This window comes from Linepithema humile, chromosome 4, assembly GCF_040581485.1.
Source record: "Linepithema humile isolate Giens D197 chromosome 4, Lhum_UNIL_v1.0, whole genome shotgun sequence".
NCBI lineage: Eukaryota > Metazoa > Arthropoda > Insecta > Hymenoptera > Formicidae > Linepithema > Linepithema humile.
In genome coordinates, this window is record NC_090131.1 from 5,399,478 (window position 1) to 5,417,328 (window position 17,851).

The window sequence follows — 17,851 nt, forward strand, 5'->3', positions numbered from 1 at the left end:
TATTATAATTTTAATTCTGGTTTCACAGAGAGGAGAGCGAGAGCGTGCTGCAGTTGAAGGGCTTGACGCCGACTGGAGCTTTACCGCTTGGTGCATTATCCGGCGGCAAGACTTCCCTGAAAAACGGTGAGACTTTTAGAGTATTATTTCGTAATAATATTACCGTTGAGAGAAACCGTAGCTCACTCTCGTATTGAAAATTGCGATCGACTGTGCATATTTCTTATCTTATAGTTGCAGCACGTTAAAAAGATAGAACGCAGGGTACTTTAATTATTATTATTCTTTCTCGCAGACGTGTGGTGCTTTGTAATAAACATAAGTACAGGGTGTGATCGTGAGAAAATAAATTGGAGTTTAATGGACCTTCGTAATTCCCCGCATTCTGACGTTACTTATTTTTTCTCCTTTACGCTCCGTCTAGCTCTTCAAGGATTCTCGCCGAATCACAAAATCACTTCGTTCGCCGAAGCCAAGGGCTTGGACGCCATAAACGAAAGAATGCCACCGAGGAAGGACGCGCCACCCACGCCAGTGAACGAGGAGAAACCCGTGACAAAGCCGCCGCCTCCTGCGGGAGACAAGCGGGACCACAACACGCCGCAACCGCAATCGTGAGCCCCACATATATCCAATCAAGGTACGCGTCCAAGTCACCCGCAGATTTCTAAATGTCAAGAGACGGAGAAAAAGCCTCTCACGCCTTCATGTCCGCTTTTCCTGTAAATTTCACAGAAAGCGCGCTGCCAGCCATCTCTTAATCAATAAATTCTTAACAAGTTTAATTCTTTCGAAACATCGCGCACAAGGAGCGCACTGTAAATTTTTAGTAACATGATTTTCTTAACTGCCACTTTGTATAATTTATATATTAATTTTATTCTACATGATGTGGCAAAATATTGTACTTTAATTTCCTTTAAGTTACTTTAATTATATAAAAAACTAGGGGTAAAACTCGAAAAATAATATAATTTAATAACGATAAAAAATTTCTAGAATAGAGTAACATTTTGCATCTGATTATACTGTCGCGAAACAGTTTTAATTAATTTACAAAATTTTAATTAATAATAATAAAAAAACTCCCAGAAGAGAATAATATTTTGCATTTTTGATCTGTCGTCACAAAAGAGTTTTAATTAATTTAAAAAATTTAGTTGATAATAGTAAAACATTCCTTCTATAGAGAGTAGAATAATATTGTGCTACGAGCAATTAACCGCAATTAATCGAACTCTTTCAGATGGCGTAGACGGGTCCTAAGACTCCAGCGCTATCATTTGCAAACCATTGCTCGTCTCTCCCCCCTACCCTGACTGTTACAACAGAGAGTCAGGAGAAGCCATTGCCATCGCAAGAGGAAGATCAGAAACGAACGAACGCGGACACGAAGCGATTTTTCGTTGACGCAGTTACCAGCGAGCGCACTGTCGTCGGTCCTAGTGCGCGCATAGCGGAAGAAAGCAGCAGCAGCCAGCCGAGGAAAAGAGGATCGCCACGACCATCAAGGAACGTTCGGTCGGACGTTTAGTGGGACTCCTCTTCTCCGAGGATCTGCCTCCGTTTTTTTCGCGTACACTTTACTCGCGAGCAGAACGAGAACCGTGTTTAGCCTCCCTTCTGCGATGAGCCGCGCGCGCGCGCGCGTCATGTTTCCCGGTCTCTCTCTTCCGACCGCTCGTGCAATTGTCCTTCGCTCCTCCCTTCTCCTCACCTTTTGCTCATTCCACCTATATCGCAATTTCTCGCTCTCTCCTCTTCCCAGCATTCACCAGCGCGTACAATTGCCCCGCGTGTCCTTCGCGGGTAATCGACTCGGTGTCCGTACGCGCGCGCGACATATCGACGATGAGCGATAAACGTTAGAACGATGTTATCTCATAGATCCGTTTACACGTCGGTCAGATCGGACGTTCACGCAGCAGCGAGGAAAACCCTTCCTCTTCTCCTGGACGCCATTCTTTTTCTTTCCTTTTATTTTTTTTTTTCTCCGATGCGAAAAGAAAAACGAGAAAGAGAGAGAGACGGAACAGACGGCTCGCGCGCGGTTGCGTCTGTCTAATGAGAGGAATCGCATAGACAGTGTGAAAGAGAGAGAATGAGAGGGAGAGAAAGAGAGAGAAAGAGAGAACGGACGAGCGGTCTCCGCCAAAGAAACAAAAGAGGCAGCTGGCCTGTCGTCACGGCGGAGCTTCCGGTTTTAGGATTTTACTAGGTTCTTAAGATGTGTCCGCCCTGGACGACGCGAATGGAGCATCCCCCGCGTCACGGGGTGGGATTACTTAAATCTTAAGTCGAGTTAGGCATAGGGCTAAGTCGTAAGTTATACATACATAATATCGGAGAATTTATTTAATATACATAAATATTATAAATATTATACATATTATTAATTATTATTATTATTATCATTATTATTAATTATTCATTATGTAATCCGAAATACCGTGTTTCGCTGCCGCGCGTGCACACGTCCGTCACGATCGCACGAAATAATTGACGCGCGAAAGAGGTGTACGTCGAGCATCTTTTCCAACTGCATTCATTAAAGCGCGATTCGTCTCGGCCGTTTTGTTCCGAGGATCCATTCAACGTTCTCGGTCGCGCGATATCAAAGAAGAAATCTCGTTTTCGTTGCATCTTAATTTTCTTGAACAGCGCGCATCTTAGCAAGGAACACGCGAGATATTCATTATCTGTTAAGTTGGAAAGATGAATTAAGCAACGATTATTCGATCCGTTATAATCCATCATAAAAATCCCACTCGTAATATTGTATACTAAATATTATTCGTGATCTCTCTTTGAACTTCCGTTTTGTTATATATCTTGTGATATCGTAGAGATGGAGGTTTAGAGCTGCATGTATCGAAAACGAGATACTTTAGAATAACAGTATGCTCTGACAAGATGCCAAGAATCTCGAGGAGGCTCGGGACGTGAAATCCACGCATAAAACGGTAAACTGATGATGACACGTACGCTCGTTTAGACATGTGATGCATATCTCTCGCCCCAGCTAGTCGCACAAATTTGTCAGAAAGAGCCGTTGCAAATTGCAACGATTGCAGGCAAGCCCGTGGGGTGATCGTAATATGCTACTCGGGCGTGAACTCGGCCAATAGGCACGAAATTAAAATCCGATAGTAGGTCATAACGATGTTGAAGAAACACGCGAGGTAGTACAGAGTTAAAGAAAAGGAAGATAACGCGCATCTTACGCGTGTAAAATCATTAATCTATTATTTTAAACCGTTGTTTCTATTCCAATCGCAACCTGAATTCTTTCCGTCGGTGTGCGACAGCAGAGCAGAACGGTCGAGAGATGAAATCGGCAATCGTATCGCAAAACGACGACGCGTTTAGAAGCGTTCGCGTTGGATATCGCATCTTTGCGTGTTATTTATTTCGAAGAGAGAAATCCACAGAGTTAGGAAAAAAAATCGTTTCGTGTGGAAACGCGATCGTCGAGACGCCTTCCGCTTCGATCGTCCGCGCTGTCACGTGCTTTAATATGCCCTCGCACGTTGACGTCCCGAAGATAATCAGAATCGGGAACGGCTACTCGTCTCTCGTGTAATATTTATAGTAATAATCGCCCGCGATCGTGTCGCGGGATTTTGTCGTCGTTTTCGCTGTTTTTTCTACCTCTTCTCTAGAAATCGGGACGTCGCGTCTCGCGAGTTTCGCGAACTGAATTCAGCGTCGACGAACAGCGCGGGGGACCGCGAGCACAATCATATCGGATATACCGGAAGGTGAAAGAGTGTAGATGAGACATTCGAGACAGAAAGCATTCTCCGGAAGCCGAACGGCGGCACTGTCAGAATTACGATCTGAAACATAATAAAAGTAATAAAAGAATATTATATAATAAAAATGAAATAAGATATATATATATATATCTCTCTCTTCTCACTATGATATAAAATATACAGTGAATAATAATTCTATCTCTCTTTGCTACCAAGTTGTACTTATTCTTAATTAATTTACTTGTACAAAAAAATGTGTTAAATAATAATGAAATATATAATATAATATACACACAATTATAAATATAAATATACATAAATATACATATATATATAAAAAAAAGAACACTACGATATGTACAGGATATCCTGAAGCTATTGCCGTTGCTTTCATCCGTGGATTTCCTCAACAATTTTATTCTTGGTAAAAATTTCCATAAATATATTATCGATATTTCGGAATTTAATTTTCAAAACTGGGTGGAACAATGTAGAATGTTTTCAAACTTTTTTAACTTTATTTTACTTGTAATTCGAAAGTTGTCAATATTTTTCACAATATTTTTGTTGAAAAATGACTTGATTTTAAATCGATTACAGAATTCCCGGCTGAAAGAAACCTCAATAATTCCGGGATATCCTGTACACTCTCACGTGTATACATATACATTATAGTGTTGATTATCCGATATTACAACAATCATTATGATTACGATGATTATATATATTACTCATTTAATTATGATCTTATTATTGCCATTATCATTACCGTCGCTGTTGCAATCATCGCTACTACCGTTATCACTTGTACTATCGCTATCACGAAGCGCATACGTTTGGCGCTAGCAATTTTCCAAATGTACCGGAAAGTGACGTCATTCATTGTGTACGTAAGAGAAGATACAATTAGAAAAAATTCATTATTTACTCAAGAAAAGAAAGATCCCAATGGCAATTACATTCTCTTGAATTTTACATCTGAATAATGTATTCTATCTCGACTTTCTCGTACTTTCTTTTATGTACACGATAAACAACGTTGCTGTTTAGTATTCCTAATAAAACGACACGCGGGTCAAATTAATATATGCGCGTATGATATATACGTCGATACTCATAATTACGATCGTCACTTGCGCTACAATACGACGAGGGTGACACGATAATGATGATCCAGAATCCGCGATTCAAGTCGCTCCCGTCTGTCTTTGGTTGTAAAAGTGATCTGTTCTGTGAACGCGCTAATATAAGAACGGAGAAATTAACTGCGCGAGGAATTAATTAAAAGACTTCCCCTTTCGCATGCACGAACCACCCTCATGGACCATACATTTTCCGAATAACAGACTTGTGCCTTGTTTAGACGTCTCAAACCGTTTACGCAAATCAACTCGCGCTTCGATTCACCTTACACTTGAATAATCGCACTTCTCCAACATTGTTCTCTTTCTTTGCAACGTATTTTGTAAATTCAATTTCCTCTCACGCCCCCGTCATTCTTTCTTTCGGAGAAAAGATCTTCCTCTCGGTGACATTTCGTAGCATGATGAAGTAATAGATTTCTCATATTTTTCCCCCGCTTAGCGTAGCGTAAATTCACAGAGTTATCACAATCGAATAAATTTTTTTGTATAGAGAGCTGCGGCATTATACCTCGGTTCGATAATTTATCCCGCATAGAACGACCTGACAGCATGCGATCACTCCATCAACGCGTACGGACGTCTGCTCATTCATTTGGATACAGCGTCGTGCCGACAGAAATATGCGTGTCGTATCCTTTGTAGATCTTAATATCATATATATACGTGAGTTTTCGGGTCGCCCTACATGTACGCGTTATGACGCGAGCAAGCAAAGTGTATCGTACCATGCGACTGAGTTAAAGCACTGTGTGTGGTTTTTCGTGGCTACGTTGCGTTCTACACGCGAACTCGACAGCACACTTTCATTACGTGTATATTTATTGGCTTTCGCGTGGAATCGATTGATAAAGAGAAACCTTGTCAAATTCAAGCTCAGTTTGATTTTTCGTTGTTACAAAAATTTTTCAAATATCGATGTTTCGCAATTATAGTCGCGATAATTAAGAATTTGCGGTTAGTAGAATTGCGGTAGGTTTCTCCAGTTAAGACGCGAAGCGAGACGATTTTGCTGGGAAACTTGCATTTTTGTGTCACCCTAATGCATTATGCGCGCCTTCACGTTATCATTGTTGTTGTTGCTGTCGCTGAGACTACGAGTTCCTTTGCGCACTCTCCAGGATCGTTTCCTTCTCTCGTCAGTGATATTCTATGAAAAAGAAAAAAAAAGAAAGAATTTTCGGAGACTCCTCTTGAGTCGCATCGAACGTAACCAGTTCGGGTTCACCGAGAAACAATTTTATGTACCTGTTACGACTGATTATTATCATGTACTATCGCTAAGGGGCGGTGAGAAGATACGTGTATATGTATGTACATACACATGCCCGTGTGCGTATGTATATATATCTATATGGTATGTTATCGTACTGTTACGATTGTTTTGTAACTATCGTTAAATGTCATTGGCTGCTTGTTACTGACGGCTTGCGATCGGCTAGCTACATCGTTGAACCATATGTACATATCGAGTTTTAAGCACCGGAACCATACTGGTTATAATGTGTTTTGAGATGGGCATGTGGAGAGCGTGTGTGTACGGAGGTGCTCGCTGCACCACAGCAAGTTAGCGATTTTTTTTTCTCATTCTTTGGAACTTCTCGCCGCTTAAATTAGACGCGCGTGTGAAAGAACGAAGCTTTAATTCGCACGGATCCCTCTTGTGCATTTCGATTCTTGCAAACTATCAAGCTTCTAGCAATAGGCGTGATTAACCGCTCATTTAGTTGTTCGCTAACCGACGTTGGTACAACCGGCTCGTATCGTACGCGCGCATCGTGGACCCAACTGTTTAAGGCGTGCAACGTTTGCCTGCATATCACTCGCACGATTGTTTTTTGCAAATGATGCGCGAAAGATAGAGATATCTCAACGCTCTCTTTAACGAAACGACTGAGAAATAAACGTGTCCCAAGAAAGAGTCGGTCTTGTAGGCTACACTAACGTGTATCGTCGTTAACGTAAAGCTATTAAGAGATTCTCGCGTTTCTTCATTATCCCCGCATTCGGCTACGCCACATTCGATTGCGCGTCTCATCGGTCGAGGAGTTCGAGCGTACAGGATACCTCTCTATATAGTGTGTTTGAACTATTTATTTCATCTCTCTCTCTCCGATTTTTTTTCGCGGCAAAGGTCTGCAAGCGCGGCGTGGTCACATTTCCCTATTTAATAACTGTACCTGTATAGTGTGTCGTTTAATTAGATCTATTTTCTACGCTCTGCCAGCATCGTGTCTGGCGTTTTACATAATAAACAATTCCCGAATTGCGCGCGTCATGCGGAGTGTGCCGCCCGGAATATGGGCTGCAAGAACACACATTGAGGATTGCGTTCCTTTCATGTGAACGTCGCCCGATGGATGGAGGACGAATTTGGTTGAAAATCGAACGGGAAAATATAGTGCATCGGAAATACGAGTGGCTCATCCAATTGGAGATACGGCGTGTCGGACGGTCGATTGTATTTCGCCATCCTCGCGTGACGAAGGGCCATAAGACTTAAGAAAGTAATTAGATTTATTGCTGATAAGTAGAAGATCGACAAATTATAATTAATTGGCATTCAAACGGCCGAGCTTTCAAGCGAAAGTATCTTCGAGAGAAACACTTTGACTGGAAAAGCTATTAGAGCTTCTCGATCGCTCTGCTATTCATAATTTGCCGAGTGTACCTTCCTGTGTTGTAGAAAAATCTTTCGCGAAGTTCTTGCGATAAATAAGCTGGTCGAGAGTCTTCGAGACAACAGGGTTGATCGAAGCCCATCGCGTCCAACTAATTTCAATACTGTCCTTTGCATTTCGTTGCAAAGTGTGACGCGCAGATTTAGAAATTAGAATTGTAGAAATTTAGAAATCGCAAACCTGGTTTCCTAAACGTGCGTGCTCTTCTTGGGTGCTACGTGTAGGAAAAAAAATACTCTTAGTTTCCTCGCATGCGTTCTTTTGTCTCTACACTCCGCTCACTGTGTCGTGAAACGAGAGAAAAGGAGAAAACTCGGAGAATCCTTGGAGCACATCCATCGGGCGAGTCGGCGCCGTGCGAGAGCCCTAATTGAACTTATTAATATTACTCGCGGCATTCGAAGAATAGTATTCAACGATAAAAAAATGAACTGTACATATACATGCGTTTACTATTATCTACTTACTATTACGAGACTTACTCCTAAGATCTTTGGCTAAAAAACACACGACTTTATAGAAGTGAGACTCTTGATCGCGAAGGAGAACGACAAAAAAAAAGAAGCGAAAATTGCATCGCATACATTGTTTAGCGTCATTGTGACTCTATTCCCTTCTTAAGAGAATAAGCATACATATATATATATATAAATATATATTATATTTGTTTATATATACATATACATGACACGTATATAGACGCATCGGTACTATTATTATTATCATTATTATGGTTAACGTTACACGATTCTTATCATTATTGATATCGTCTTCACTATTATAATTATCATTGTCGTGTGGAGAGATACAATGAGTAATTATTATAAAAATAAATAAAGAAAATCTTACTTATATACATAATTATAAATACGTCATGACGATATATTCGTAACGATTAATTATTACGGTAACATAATGACATTATTATTACTATTATAAATAACACCCTATTCCCATCTGTTGTGAATGTTTACGTTGTTTTATGATATTTAGAATATTCTAAAAATAAAGTCTATAATTTCCACGAATTTAATGTTTTACGTATTATTTCAATACACTTCCTTTGTGCACCTATTATTTTATGTTTTTTATTTGTTACTAGAAAATATTACAAAAGAACTGTTGCAAAAATATTAAATTATTAATTATAAATATTATTTCACAGAAACAAATTAAGATACTTTTATTTGTTAAAGATTAAAAAGATATCTAATATTTGTTAATATACTGAAAATATTTTAAGCATATAATATTTACTTCCTACATTATTTATTTCATTGAGTTAAACTTGAAGCTTCTATTCTTATAGGCTAGAATAATTAATTATCTAATAGAATTATGTTTAATTTAAGAGGATGCTGGAGTGACGGGCGAACTCCGACGCGAAAGCGCCATCATTTACTGTATTAATTCTCAAATAGCGATCGCGATACATATTAGAAGATTATTTTCTATAACAAAATCCCTTATAAAAGAACAAATTAAATACACGCATTTGTCGAAACACTTGTACATATGGGAAACAGTATTGTTCCATTTAATACAATATATTAAAAGAAAACATTAAAAAATAAAAATGTTTTGAATTAAATTAATTTCTGTAAAAAGAATTTGTATATAAAAGTATTGTTTTAATATATTATTATCTAACGACGTTTTCTAAAAAAGATATCCTAAAACGTTCTAAATAAGACATCGTTTTTTAGTTTCTTTAATAATTGGCATTTTGAATTCTGTAACAAAAAATTTGCCAAAAATTAAAAAAAAAAAAACGTTTTAATTATTAATATTTTACGAGCATCCTAACATTGTCAAAAGTAGCCCAGAAGCGAAAATAAACATGTAGAAAAATTAAAATTACCTGCTGGAACGGCCAGAAATGCTTCATTTTAGCCGGAATTTTAGCCCAACACTGATGTGCCATCTATTGATTAGCTAAAGCAACATTTTACGAATGCATTGATGGTAAGTATACCGACTGCACTAGTCGGTACAGAAATAGTATGTCTGTTCTTTTCTAGTGTCCGAAACTAGCCGAAACGCGGAGCTCAAATACAGAACACACATGTACCATACGTGACTTACGCATACGTGTGGTATTTTCTTTTTCACTGATTTGCGTCTCAAATCTGGCGTCACTGATTGCCAGGAGTGAACTCACATATATTTCGGAGTGAACTGGGTAACATATAGTGGAGTGTGCGGTGGTACGGCGCGAGCGCGGTGAGCTCACGTCATATTTGATCGTATTTCGCGACGCGGCGACCGCGTGAACGGACCACGTCGTAGTCTCGTCGAACCGTAACGCCGAAAATTGTCCGGGCTAACGGCGTAGGACACGCCAATAATAAATATGTGAGCGAGATGGACACTGTCGGATAGTGTGGTGTCGGTGGATCGGAAAGGAGTAGCGTGAACGGACGTCGATACGCGTCGTTTCGACACATATTAGGATATTTAACCTTCGCTTTGGCAAGGGAGACAAAAGAATATTACCAAGCTAGAAAGAAAGAGAAAGCCCACGGAAAATGTCATTCGAGGGAAAATACAACGCGAAGAGTCCAGGTGAGTCGTATTATGATAGTTGACCCATGAATTGCGCCGGTACTTTGTTTTGACTCGACATATATATCGTTCGCGCAACTCTGACATATTTCCATGACGCTGTCATATAACGATTCCTAATTTAACTCTTAATTGCTGATAGTACTGTTAATTAGATTATATTGCCGTTTTTTTGCCGATTATCGTATTGACATTAGTTAAAGTTTTATGCATCTATAGACCATCTATTTCTAATGTCAGTTAACTTTAACTGAAGGCCTTTAAATTGCCAATATGAATAAAATAATCGTAATCACAAAAGAAAAAAAATTGTCTCCTTTGATGACGATATTTTATTCTTCATGTTACTAATTCTATTAACAATTTGAAACCGTCGGTTAACGTTGGAAATGACATTGGAAATAATGGCTCTATGTTTTATGTCCTTGAAGATTTTTAAAATATACATGTTACTTATGTGCGCTATGCAAAAACGAGTTGTATCACAGGTGACACACTTATATAATACATGATAACTGGAATGCTAAAATGCGAAAGCTAAAATGAATAGTAATTGTAAGAAACACTATATTGTTTTGTATTTTAGCTGTAAAGAGATTAATGAGAGAGGCTCAAGAGCTACATGAGGCTACGGAAGAATATTATGCATCTCCTCTCGAGGACAATTTGTTTGAATGGCATTTCACAGTACAAGGGCCACCATCTACAGACTTTGAAGGTGGTGTTTATCATGGAAGGATCTTACTACCACCAGAGTATCCTATGAAGCCACCAAATATCATCTTATTAACAGTAAGTAGATATTAGAGATATATATATATATATATATAAATTACATTTTTATCATGGCTATGCTACATATTTTTTGTTTTAGCCAAATGGACGTTTTGAAACAAACAAAAAAATATGTCTGAGTATTTCTGGTCATCATCCTGAAACATGGCAACCATCATGGAGTATTAGAACGGCATTGTTAGCTTTGATAGCTTTCATGCCTACACCTGGAAGTGGCACCATAGGAGCACTAGACTACAGCACTGAGGAACGACAAAAGCTTGCTAAAAAGTATTAATATCATTTTATTGAATGTAATATTGTAGAAAAATGACACATATTCTTTTTGTACAACTAATCGTGTAACCAATTTCAGGTCACTGAACTGGCAGTGTGATACATGTGGAAAAATTGTAAACTTGTTGTCTAAAAATTCAGTTAAGAAACCCATCACTGAGGAGGAACAAACCATGTTAAAAACGATTGCTTTAAAAGTAAGCAATCATAAATATGTAAATCTGTTATGCATATATAATGCATCTATATGCATTATATAATGCAAAGAAAACAAATTATCACATTTATATGCAACATCTTAATGAATTCATAAAAATAAATTTTAGGCTGATGACTCACCAACGTCCGATGTATTATTTACGGACAATGCAGGAACTGTAACTGAAAGCGAGGTACGGCATCGTAATGTTGAAACAATCTCAACAGAGAATAGTACAGATTATCCACAACCTGATATTACTCTAAATCATATAGAGACTATGTCCTCTTCGAACGAATTGTTTTGGACGATCCTTATTGTCTCTTTAATATTCGCGATTATTGTATTGATCTTGCGACGACTATTTCTCGTTTAATTTATTCTTTTATGAAAATACGTTGTGAACAGAACGAAGTAAATTTTATACACATTTTATGACTATTGTTGTTAAACTTACGATAAAAGATCCGATTCATATATTGAAAAATAACCTGGTTTTCATGAAAATGTAATACGTGATGAAAGTATGTCTGCATAAGTATATTTGTATATGTTAGTGTATATCTGCTTTGTTCCTAAAAATTGCATTTAAATTTATCTTATCACATATTTTACTTTATTGCTAAAATGAAAAATAAAAATTAAATTCTTAGTTAATAATTACTGTTTATTTACTATAAGCACTAGTCGCTTGTTTCCATCTGCTACATAGTATTAAAAAATAAATCATATTGTGATTCAAATAATTATCTATGAGATTCATTATATACTTTATTTTAAGATGTTAAGATTCTCAATGTTTGGAAGTTTTAATAGTTTGTATATTAGTTATAATCGATTAGTTAGAATAAGCTTGTTAATTTTTTGATAACTGTTATCTGCAAATACTTTTCGTGCTGCCTATGTATAAATCCAAATAAATTCATATAATTAATCATTGTATTATTTTTGTCGGTAAGTTATATTGTCTACTTGCCTAACATACTATTTTGTAATAAATATGTAAGCTATACAAATATGTAATTCTATAACTTTCATACACTTTTCATATATGTATAGCCACTGTAACAAAATTTGATGTAAATTATATACTCTGTTAGGGAAAGAGGACTTAGAGCAGAATCTTGTCTAAATTCATTTTTTGTATGTACATAGAAATATAATAAAGTAACTATTTATTAAAGCATATAGAAACACATTCTTAACATTTATTATAGTCCACATATGTAGTGACGTTCCTGAATTCCACATTCGCTTTTCTATTCGTTAACTAGGTCTCTTTACATTTTAGATTGATATGATACATTTTTTTAGGATTGCTTAACAAATATAAAAAAATTGTTTTATTTGTGTCATATTTAATAACGATATAATAGAAATATATTAAAATTATAGTGAATGGAACGTAAGCAATACAGCTATAAACTATAACAAACTACATAATCTTTATTATCTATCTTAAGGCATTCTACATCCACTGTTTACGGCAATTGTTTCAAATATATTTCTGTGCTCTTTATTACAATAAAATAATTCTTTCCTATTGGAAATAGGATAATTTTGTTTTGTACACTTGCTATGTTTTTTTTAATTATTTGATCTGTTAATGTGTATACTGCACACTCTGCTTACATTTTAAACAGATATCTAATACCATACCATTTTACAGTCATTGAAAAATTACATAAAAAAATATGATGCAATAAAAATTCTTGTATGCATATTTGAATAATCTAATATTTTTACTATGAAATTACTTCATATCAAAACAAGTAATTTGAATATTAAATACTAAAAATTTAAAGTACATGATGGTACATAAATTTATTTTGTAAAAAATAATTTATTGTCACATGGAAGCTGCGCGAAAAGCAAAATTAAAAATACGTTGATATTGCTAAAGTTCATAATAAAGCTCAATTCCATCTAAGCAAGCAAATGCTTTATCTAAATGCCTAAAATTGAAAACAGGAAATAGATCTTTTGTTTATGTATACAATTTGTTATACGCATATATTGCCAAAAATTAGATTAATTCGTTCCTGCATTATTATAATCCAGATTATTGTATAAAGTATGTTACACAACATGGGTGTCCGCGACAGATTTCTGTGTGTCAATATATCCTAAACTGTACAATAGATACCTTAAAAAACGATATAAATGTAGTTATATCGTTTTCAAGAATAGTGATATCGAAATAATATATCTCTTTGTTTTCTTTTTTTTCAATAGAACATCTGTTTTAATCCTATTATGAATTTCTATAATACAAAAATACAAACAATTCCATTCATTAGAATTGAATCGTTTATCAGCTATCAGTGCTAGTCCATTCACCTGTTTCTTTCAAAGCTCTATCTGTTAATCTTTCTATCTCAGTTAAAAGCTGCTCAGTGTCCATATCCACACATACCATATCCGGTTCCACTGGGTCCCATTCTAAACTATTCGGGCTGGAAACTCTAGACCAAGGAGATGCCGTCAAGCTGGAGGGTTGGCTATTATTAACGGACGTCACAGAACCCTCTGTTTCTCCTTTGTCATCCTCTATAATTGGTAGAGGCATACCTGCAATAATTTGTCTGTGTACTAGGAGACTTAGAAAAACATAATGACGTGATAAATTACCTTCGTGTTCCCATTCAAGATCCAGTGATGATCCCGGAGTGGAGGAAACATAAGTTTGTTGTTTCATTAATGTCCTTGCATCGAGAACTTGAAGTGATATATCCAGTCCAGAACTAAAAATATTTAATTTTATATTTTTTAGCAAGTATAGTTAAAATATATTACAAAAATTAAGTAATAAAAAAAAAAAAATGTAGTCTACCTTGTGGAAACATCATTCCTAGAACTCAATCTAGCATATCTATTTCCACCTCGTGACCATCCTCCATCTTCTAATAACTCTAAAGTCACCGGAACTCCATGCTTTTTCTATGATTTAAATATTTTATAATATGTGTAAAAATATATCTTATCAAATAAAAATAACAGTAATCTTTTATCCTTATTATATAAAACATATAATACCAATAGGCATTTACCTTGAATTTTTTTAAAGAGAGAAATGATAATAAACTATATCCAGCAAGCATGACAAATAAATATAATACATTAATGTTATAAATATATATTACAATTATAAATAAAACATTGCTTTTACCTTTTTGATCCTTGAGTTTGGTCTTCCTCTTCTCTTTCAACGTCCATAAACTGAATAAGATAGGATCAAACTTACAAATGCTAACAAAGGCATAGATTTTAAAGAAAAATATATTAGTAAATATATACCTCAGCTTGGTCTTCTTCTTGGAAAGACATTCTGGTATGCCTTTGATAGAATCTGAAAACATGAAACAAAATATGACGTTAAAGATATTCTTTTGTATTAATTGTGATATATCAATAAATTGTGATATATCAATAAAGAAGAACAATGGTTCTTTATAATGAGAACATCAGACTAAATAAAGTTTCCACAACTTTACCTATTCACAGCATGTAATTTTATTTGCATATCGACTGAGTAAAATCATAATTCATATAGCTATAGTTTTGCACTCATCAATTTTTTATAAAACATTTAAGTGTTAAAGTAAAAGTCTGTCTAATGCAATTTTTCAATTTAATCATTTATACTTAATTAATTGACATATTTCATTCATAAATAAACTCCTTTCTCTAACCTGTGTGGCATAGAGTCTGTGATTTTCGCTAAGCAGTGGCCGAGACAGGCCCCCATGACCTGTCAACCCACGGCGCCGCGCCGTCATCTAACTGATATGAGTGTTCGGATGCCAGTGTTTAACTCCACGTAACACGTGACAACGGGAACGACGGCGTCCTTTTGTCGGGTATCATCCAGGTGCTGATGCTGATATCAGCGTACAGATGTATGGAGACTAAACACTCTGCTCTGTCGCTCACGCCATCTAAGGGTAGCACATCGTAAGCTTTTGGACGTGGGACTGTGGGACGTCTAAAATAAAAAAATGTATTTCAAAGAAAAAGAACTTCCAGCTCTTAATAAATGGTCTAGATTTTTACATAAGACTTGAATACATCGCAGTTAAGTTCTACACCTACCAAATAATATAATATAAGATTCTAAGGCATAAAAATGTATAAAATATGCATTTTAACATTATAGATCATTTCTTTGTTTAAAATATAAGTTTTCAAAACATTGCAATAAAGAAAATGTAAATGTTCTAAAATGCTAGGCTTACCAAATGTTATGAGAGTTTATTCTAAAGTATAAAAATATTAATAAACACTGTACATTTTAACATTCTAAGCCATTTTTTAAATTCTAGATACTTACAATATGCATTTCTAATGACAAATTCTTGTCTACGTATTTTAGCAACAATGTAGTTAATGACACCCCATTATACAGCTTGTGCAATCTTTTATCCATCCTCTTTTTATAAATTCTCTTAATTAGCTGTAATTAGTTTCATCAGCTATAATAAAATATAGTTAATACTATAAAATAATAAATAATAAAATAAATACATCAACAATAAATAGCTGATTAAATATGCTATCTAAAAAAAATACATAAAATACAAAATATTCTTCAGAAAATATAATAATCGCAAGACACCATTAATTCTTTCGATACAGAGAATTGATATATAGTCCAAAACTGTTCACGTAGGTTATTATGCATATAAATACACTGTCTGAATGTTTACCTGCAATCATAAAGTGCATATTTACATGCCGTCTTAACCTATAAATTTGACAAAGCAACTATTTTGCATTGCTATATTAAGTACCAAAAGAATTAATTTTGTTTTTTGTAATTAACTAATGCTATCTTTCAAATAAATTACCTGAAATTACCTGAAATTACCTGAAATGAATGATTTCTAGCCTTAGTAGAAGTGCTAGACTCTTGCTTGGTTATGACACCTGTTCGCTACACTTTTTCGCGAGAGATTGACAATCTCATCGACCATTGATCATATCCCGAGTGATTCCGACATAATTCGAAATCGGCCGATGACGAAAGTCGGCCGCCCGCCACGTACGCTGCATAGGTCAATGCCTTGCTGCAGTTAGACGAGTGTTAGACGGTATTAATAACTTCCGCATTCTTGCGCGTGTCGCCACACCCACGCGCGTTTTTTTTCGCATACCAGTCATTCCGATGAATGTCATCCGCATCTAATTAGGGGTGACCCTGCCGGATTTTCAAAACGCTATAACTTAGTGAAAAATTGACGTAGCGACATGCGACAAAAACGGATTTTCTCAGTTTTTCACGCTGCAGATGTTTATGCATATTGCACATGCTCTTATCATGACACACATATATGTATATGTATTAAGCTGAGATCAAATTCGAACATTTTATATATCTGAATTATTCGAACATGCAAATGTATTTTTTTTTAACGATTGGCCAACTCGATTGATCTTGATGTATCGGTTTTATTTATGACATCATATAACGTTGCGACATAATTGTAATTTCATTATCTGTGTACGTGTATATTATAAAAATATATTGTATAATAAAGAGAAGTCAAAAAGTTTGAATTCTCGTGATTATCTTGCATCCGAAAAACACGTATGCGACAATGAGTTTTCCCGAAACAAAATTGTACATTTTATTTTATTTTATGATTTAGAATCTTATATCATATCATTTAGCAAGTCTAGAACTTTACTGCGATGCATCGAAATCTTATATTTTACACAAAGAAATAGCCTAGAATGTTAAAATATATACTTTAACAATCTAGTTTCATTTCTTCCTTTAAAATATAAGATTTCAATGCATTGCAGTAAAGCAAATATGCATTCTAATGTTCAAGGCCTACCAAATGTTATGATATAATATTCTAAAGCATAAAAATGAGTAAAATGTACATTTTAACATTAAAAAAAAGTAAGATAAAAAATGATACTTAACTGTCGATTAGATTTCACTGCGTCAACCGTATATGCCATCATGAAACACTGTTCTTACTTTGATAAACCTTGCCAACTGAAGTGCTTATTTCGTTAGTCCTCACAATGACCCTGTATACTTTGTCTTAACATTCGTTGTTTTTCTCACGTTGCTATAACGATGCTTTATTAAGAATGCACAGCTCGTGGAACTTTGTGGCGAAGCGATGGACGCATTTATTTTTTGCGCCGTTATATAGTTTTTTTAACAGTTCACAAAATTTAAACGAACAAAGGCAAACTTGAACAAAATAGAAAAAAAATTAATTAGTAATTAATGGTGAAACGTGAAGGAACGTTGCACTCATTTAAAAATTTATAAACCCGTGGTTAGCAACGAATTCGGTTACTTGATCGAGAAATTGTTAAATTCGCGACTAGAAAAAAAATAGCCGATACACTGAGATATTTATGAGATCCGATACTTTACATATTAGCGCGCGGCTTACAAAACTTTTGCCGTGA

General features: G+C 35.6%; 3 protein-coding genes across 12 annotated transcripts in view; 2 read left to right on the forward strand and 1 right to left on the reverse strand.

The window, feature by feature from the left end:
* LOC105671886 (serine/threonine-protein phosphatase 2B catalytic subunit 2) overlaps nt 1-8,609 on the forward strand; it is a 118,058-nt gene extending 109,449 nt beyond the window's left edge. For all 7 annotated transcript variants that reach the window (XM_012366407.2, XM_012366408.2, XM_012366401.2 and 4 more), the window contains 3 exons: nt 29-126; nt 425-640; nt 1,247-8,609. In XM_012366407.2, the coding sequence (XP_012221830.1) occupies nt 29-126; nt 425-618 (292 nt within the window). In that variant the 3' untranslated portion in view covers nt 619-640; nt 1,247-8,609. The remainder of the gene's footprint in view (nt 1-28; nt 127-424; nt 641-1,246) is intronic.
* A 1,045-nt stretch (nt 8,610-9,654) lies between these two features.
* Nucleotides 9,655-12,350, forward strand: LOC105671960 (ubiquitin-conjugating enzyme E2 J1-like). The gene is made up of 5 exons (XM_012366543.2): nt 9,655-10,146; nt 10,733-10,938; nt 11,021-11,211; nt 11,297-11,414; nt 11,544-12,350. Exons 1-5 carry the CDS (start codon nt 10,110-10,112, stop codon nt 11,790-11,792), a joined length of 801 nt encoding a protein of 266 aa, XP_012221966.1. The 5' UTR covers nt 9,655-10,109; the 3' UTR covers nt 11,793-12,350.
* A 224-nt stretch (nt 12,351-12,574) lies between these two features.
* On the reverse strand, nt 12,575-17,567 carry LOC105671961 (uncharacterized). Of its 4 annotated transcripts, none has more exons than XM_012366545.2 (9): nt 17,349-17,567; nt 16,284-16,613; nt 15,747-15,888; nt 15,109-15,401; nt 14,714-14,765; nt 14,586-14,635; nt 14,467-14,500; nt 14,250-14,356; nt 12,575-14,160 (listed from the first exon to the last, which is right to left on the reverse strand). In XM_012366545.2, exons 4-9 carry the CDS (start codon nt 15,162-15,164, stop codon nt 13,731-13,733), a joined length of 729 nt encoding a protein of 242 aa, XP_012221968.1. In that variant the 5' UTR covers nt 15,165-15,401; nt 15,747-15,888; nt 16,284-16,613; nt 17,349-17,567; the 3' UTR covers nt 12,575-13,730. The 4 variants fall into 4 exon arrangements, with proteins under 4 accessions (XP_012221968.1, XP_067209504.1, XP_012221971.1 ...); XM_067353403.1 differs by having other exon boundaries at nt 16,274-16,613; XM_012366548.2 differs by lacking the exon at nt 17,349-17,567 and having other exon boundaries at nt 12,575-13,987; nt 14,048-14,160; nt 16,274-16,612.
* Nucleotides 17,568-17,851: the final 284 nt, after the last annotated feature.

Bases quoted from the DNA above. Each gene is read 5' to 3' on its own strand.
- LOC105671961 (XM_012366545.2), bottom strand. From the start codon at position 15,164: ATGGGGGCCTGTCTCGGCCACTGCTTAGCGAAAATCACAGACTCTATG. The intron at 14,766-15,108 runs GTTAGAGAAAGG...TCATGTTTTCAG, and splicing joins ACAGACTCTATGCCACACAG to ATTCTATCAAAGGCATACCA. The intron at 14,161-14,249 runs GTAGACTACATT...AAATATTTTTAG, and splicing joins AGGAATGATGTTTCCACAAG to TTCTGGACTGGATATATCAC.
- LOC105671960 (XM_012366543.2), top strand. From the start codon at position 10,110: ATGTCATTCGAGGGAAAATACAACGCGAAGAGTCCAG. The intron at 10,939-11,020 runs GTAAGTAGATAT...TTTTTGTTTTAG, and splicing joins CAAATATCATCTTATTAACA to CCAAATGGACGTTTTGAAAC. The intron at 11,212-11,296 runs GTATTAATATCA...AACCAATTTCAG, and splicing joins CGACAAAAGCTTGCTAAAAA to GTCACTGAACTGGCAGTGTG.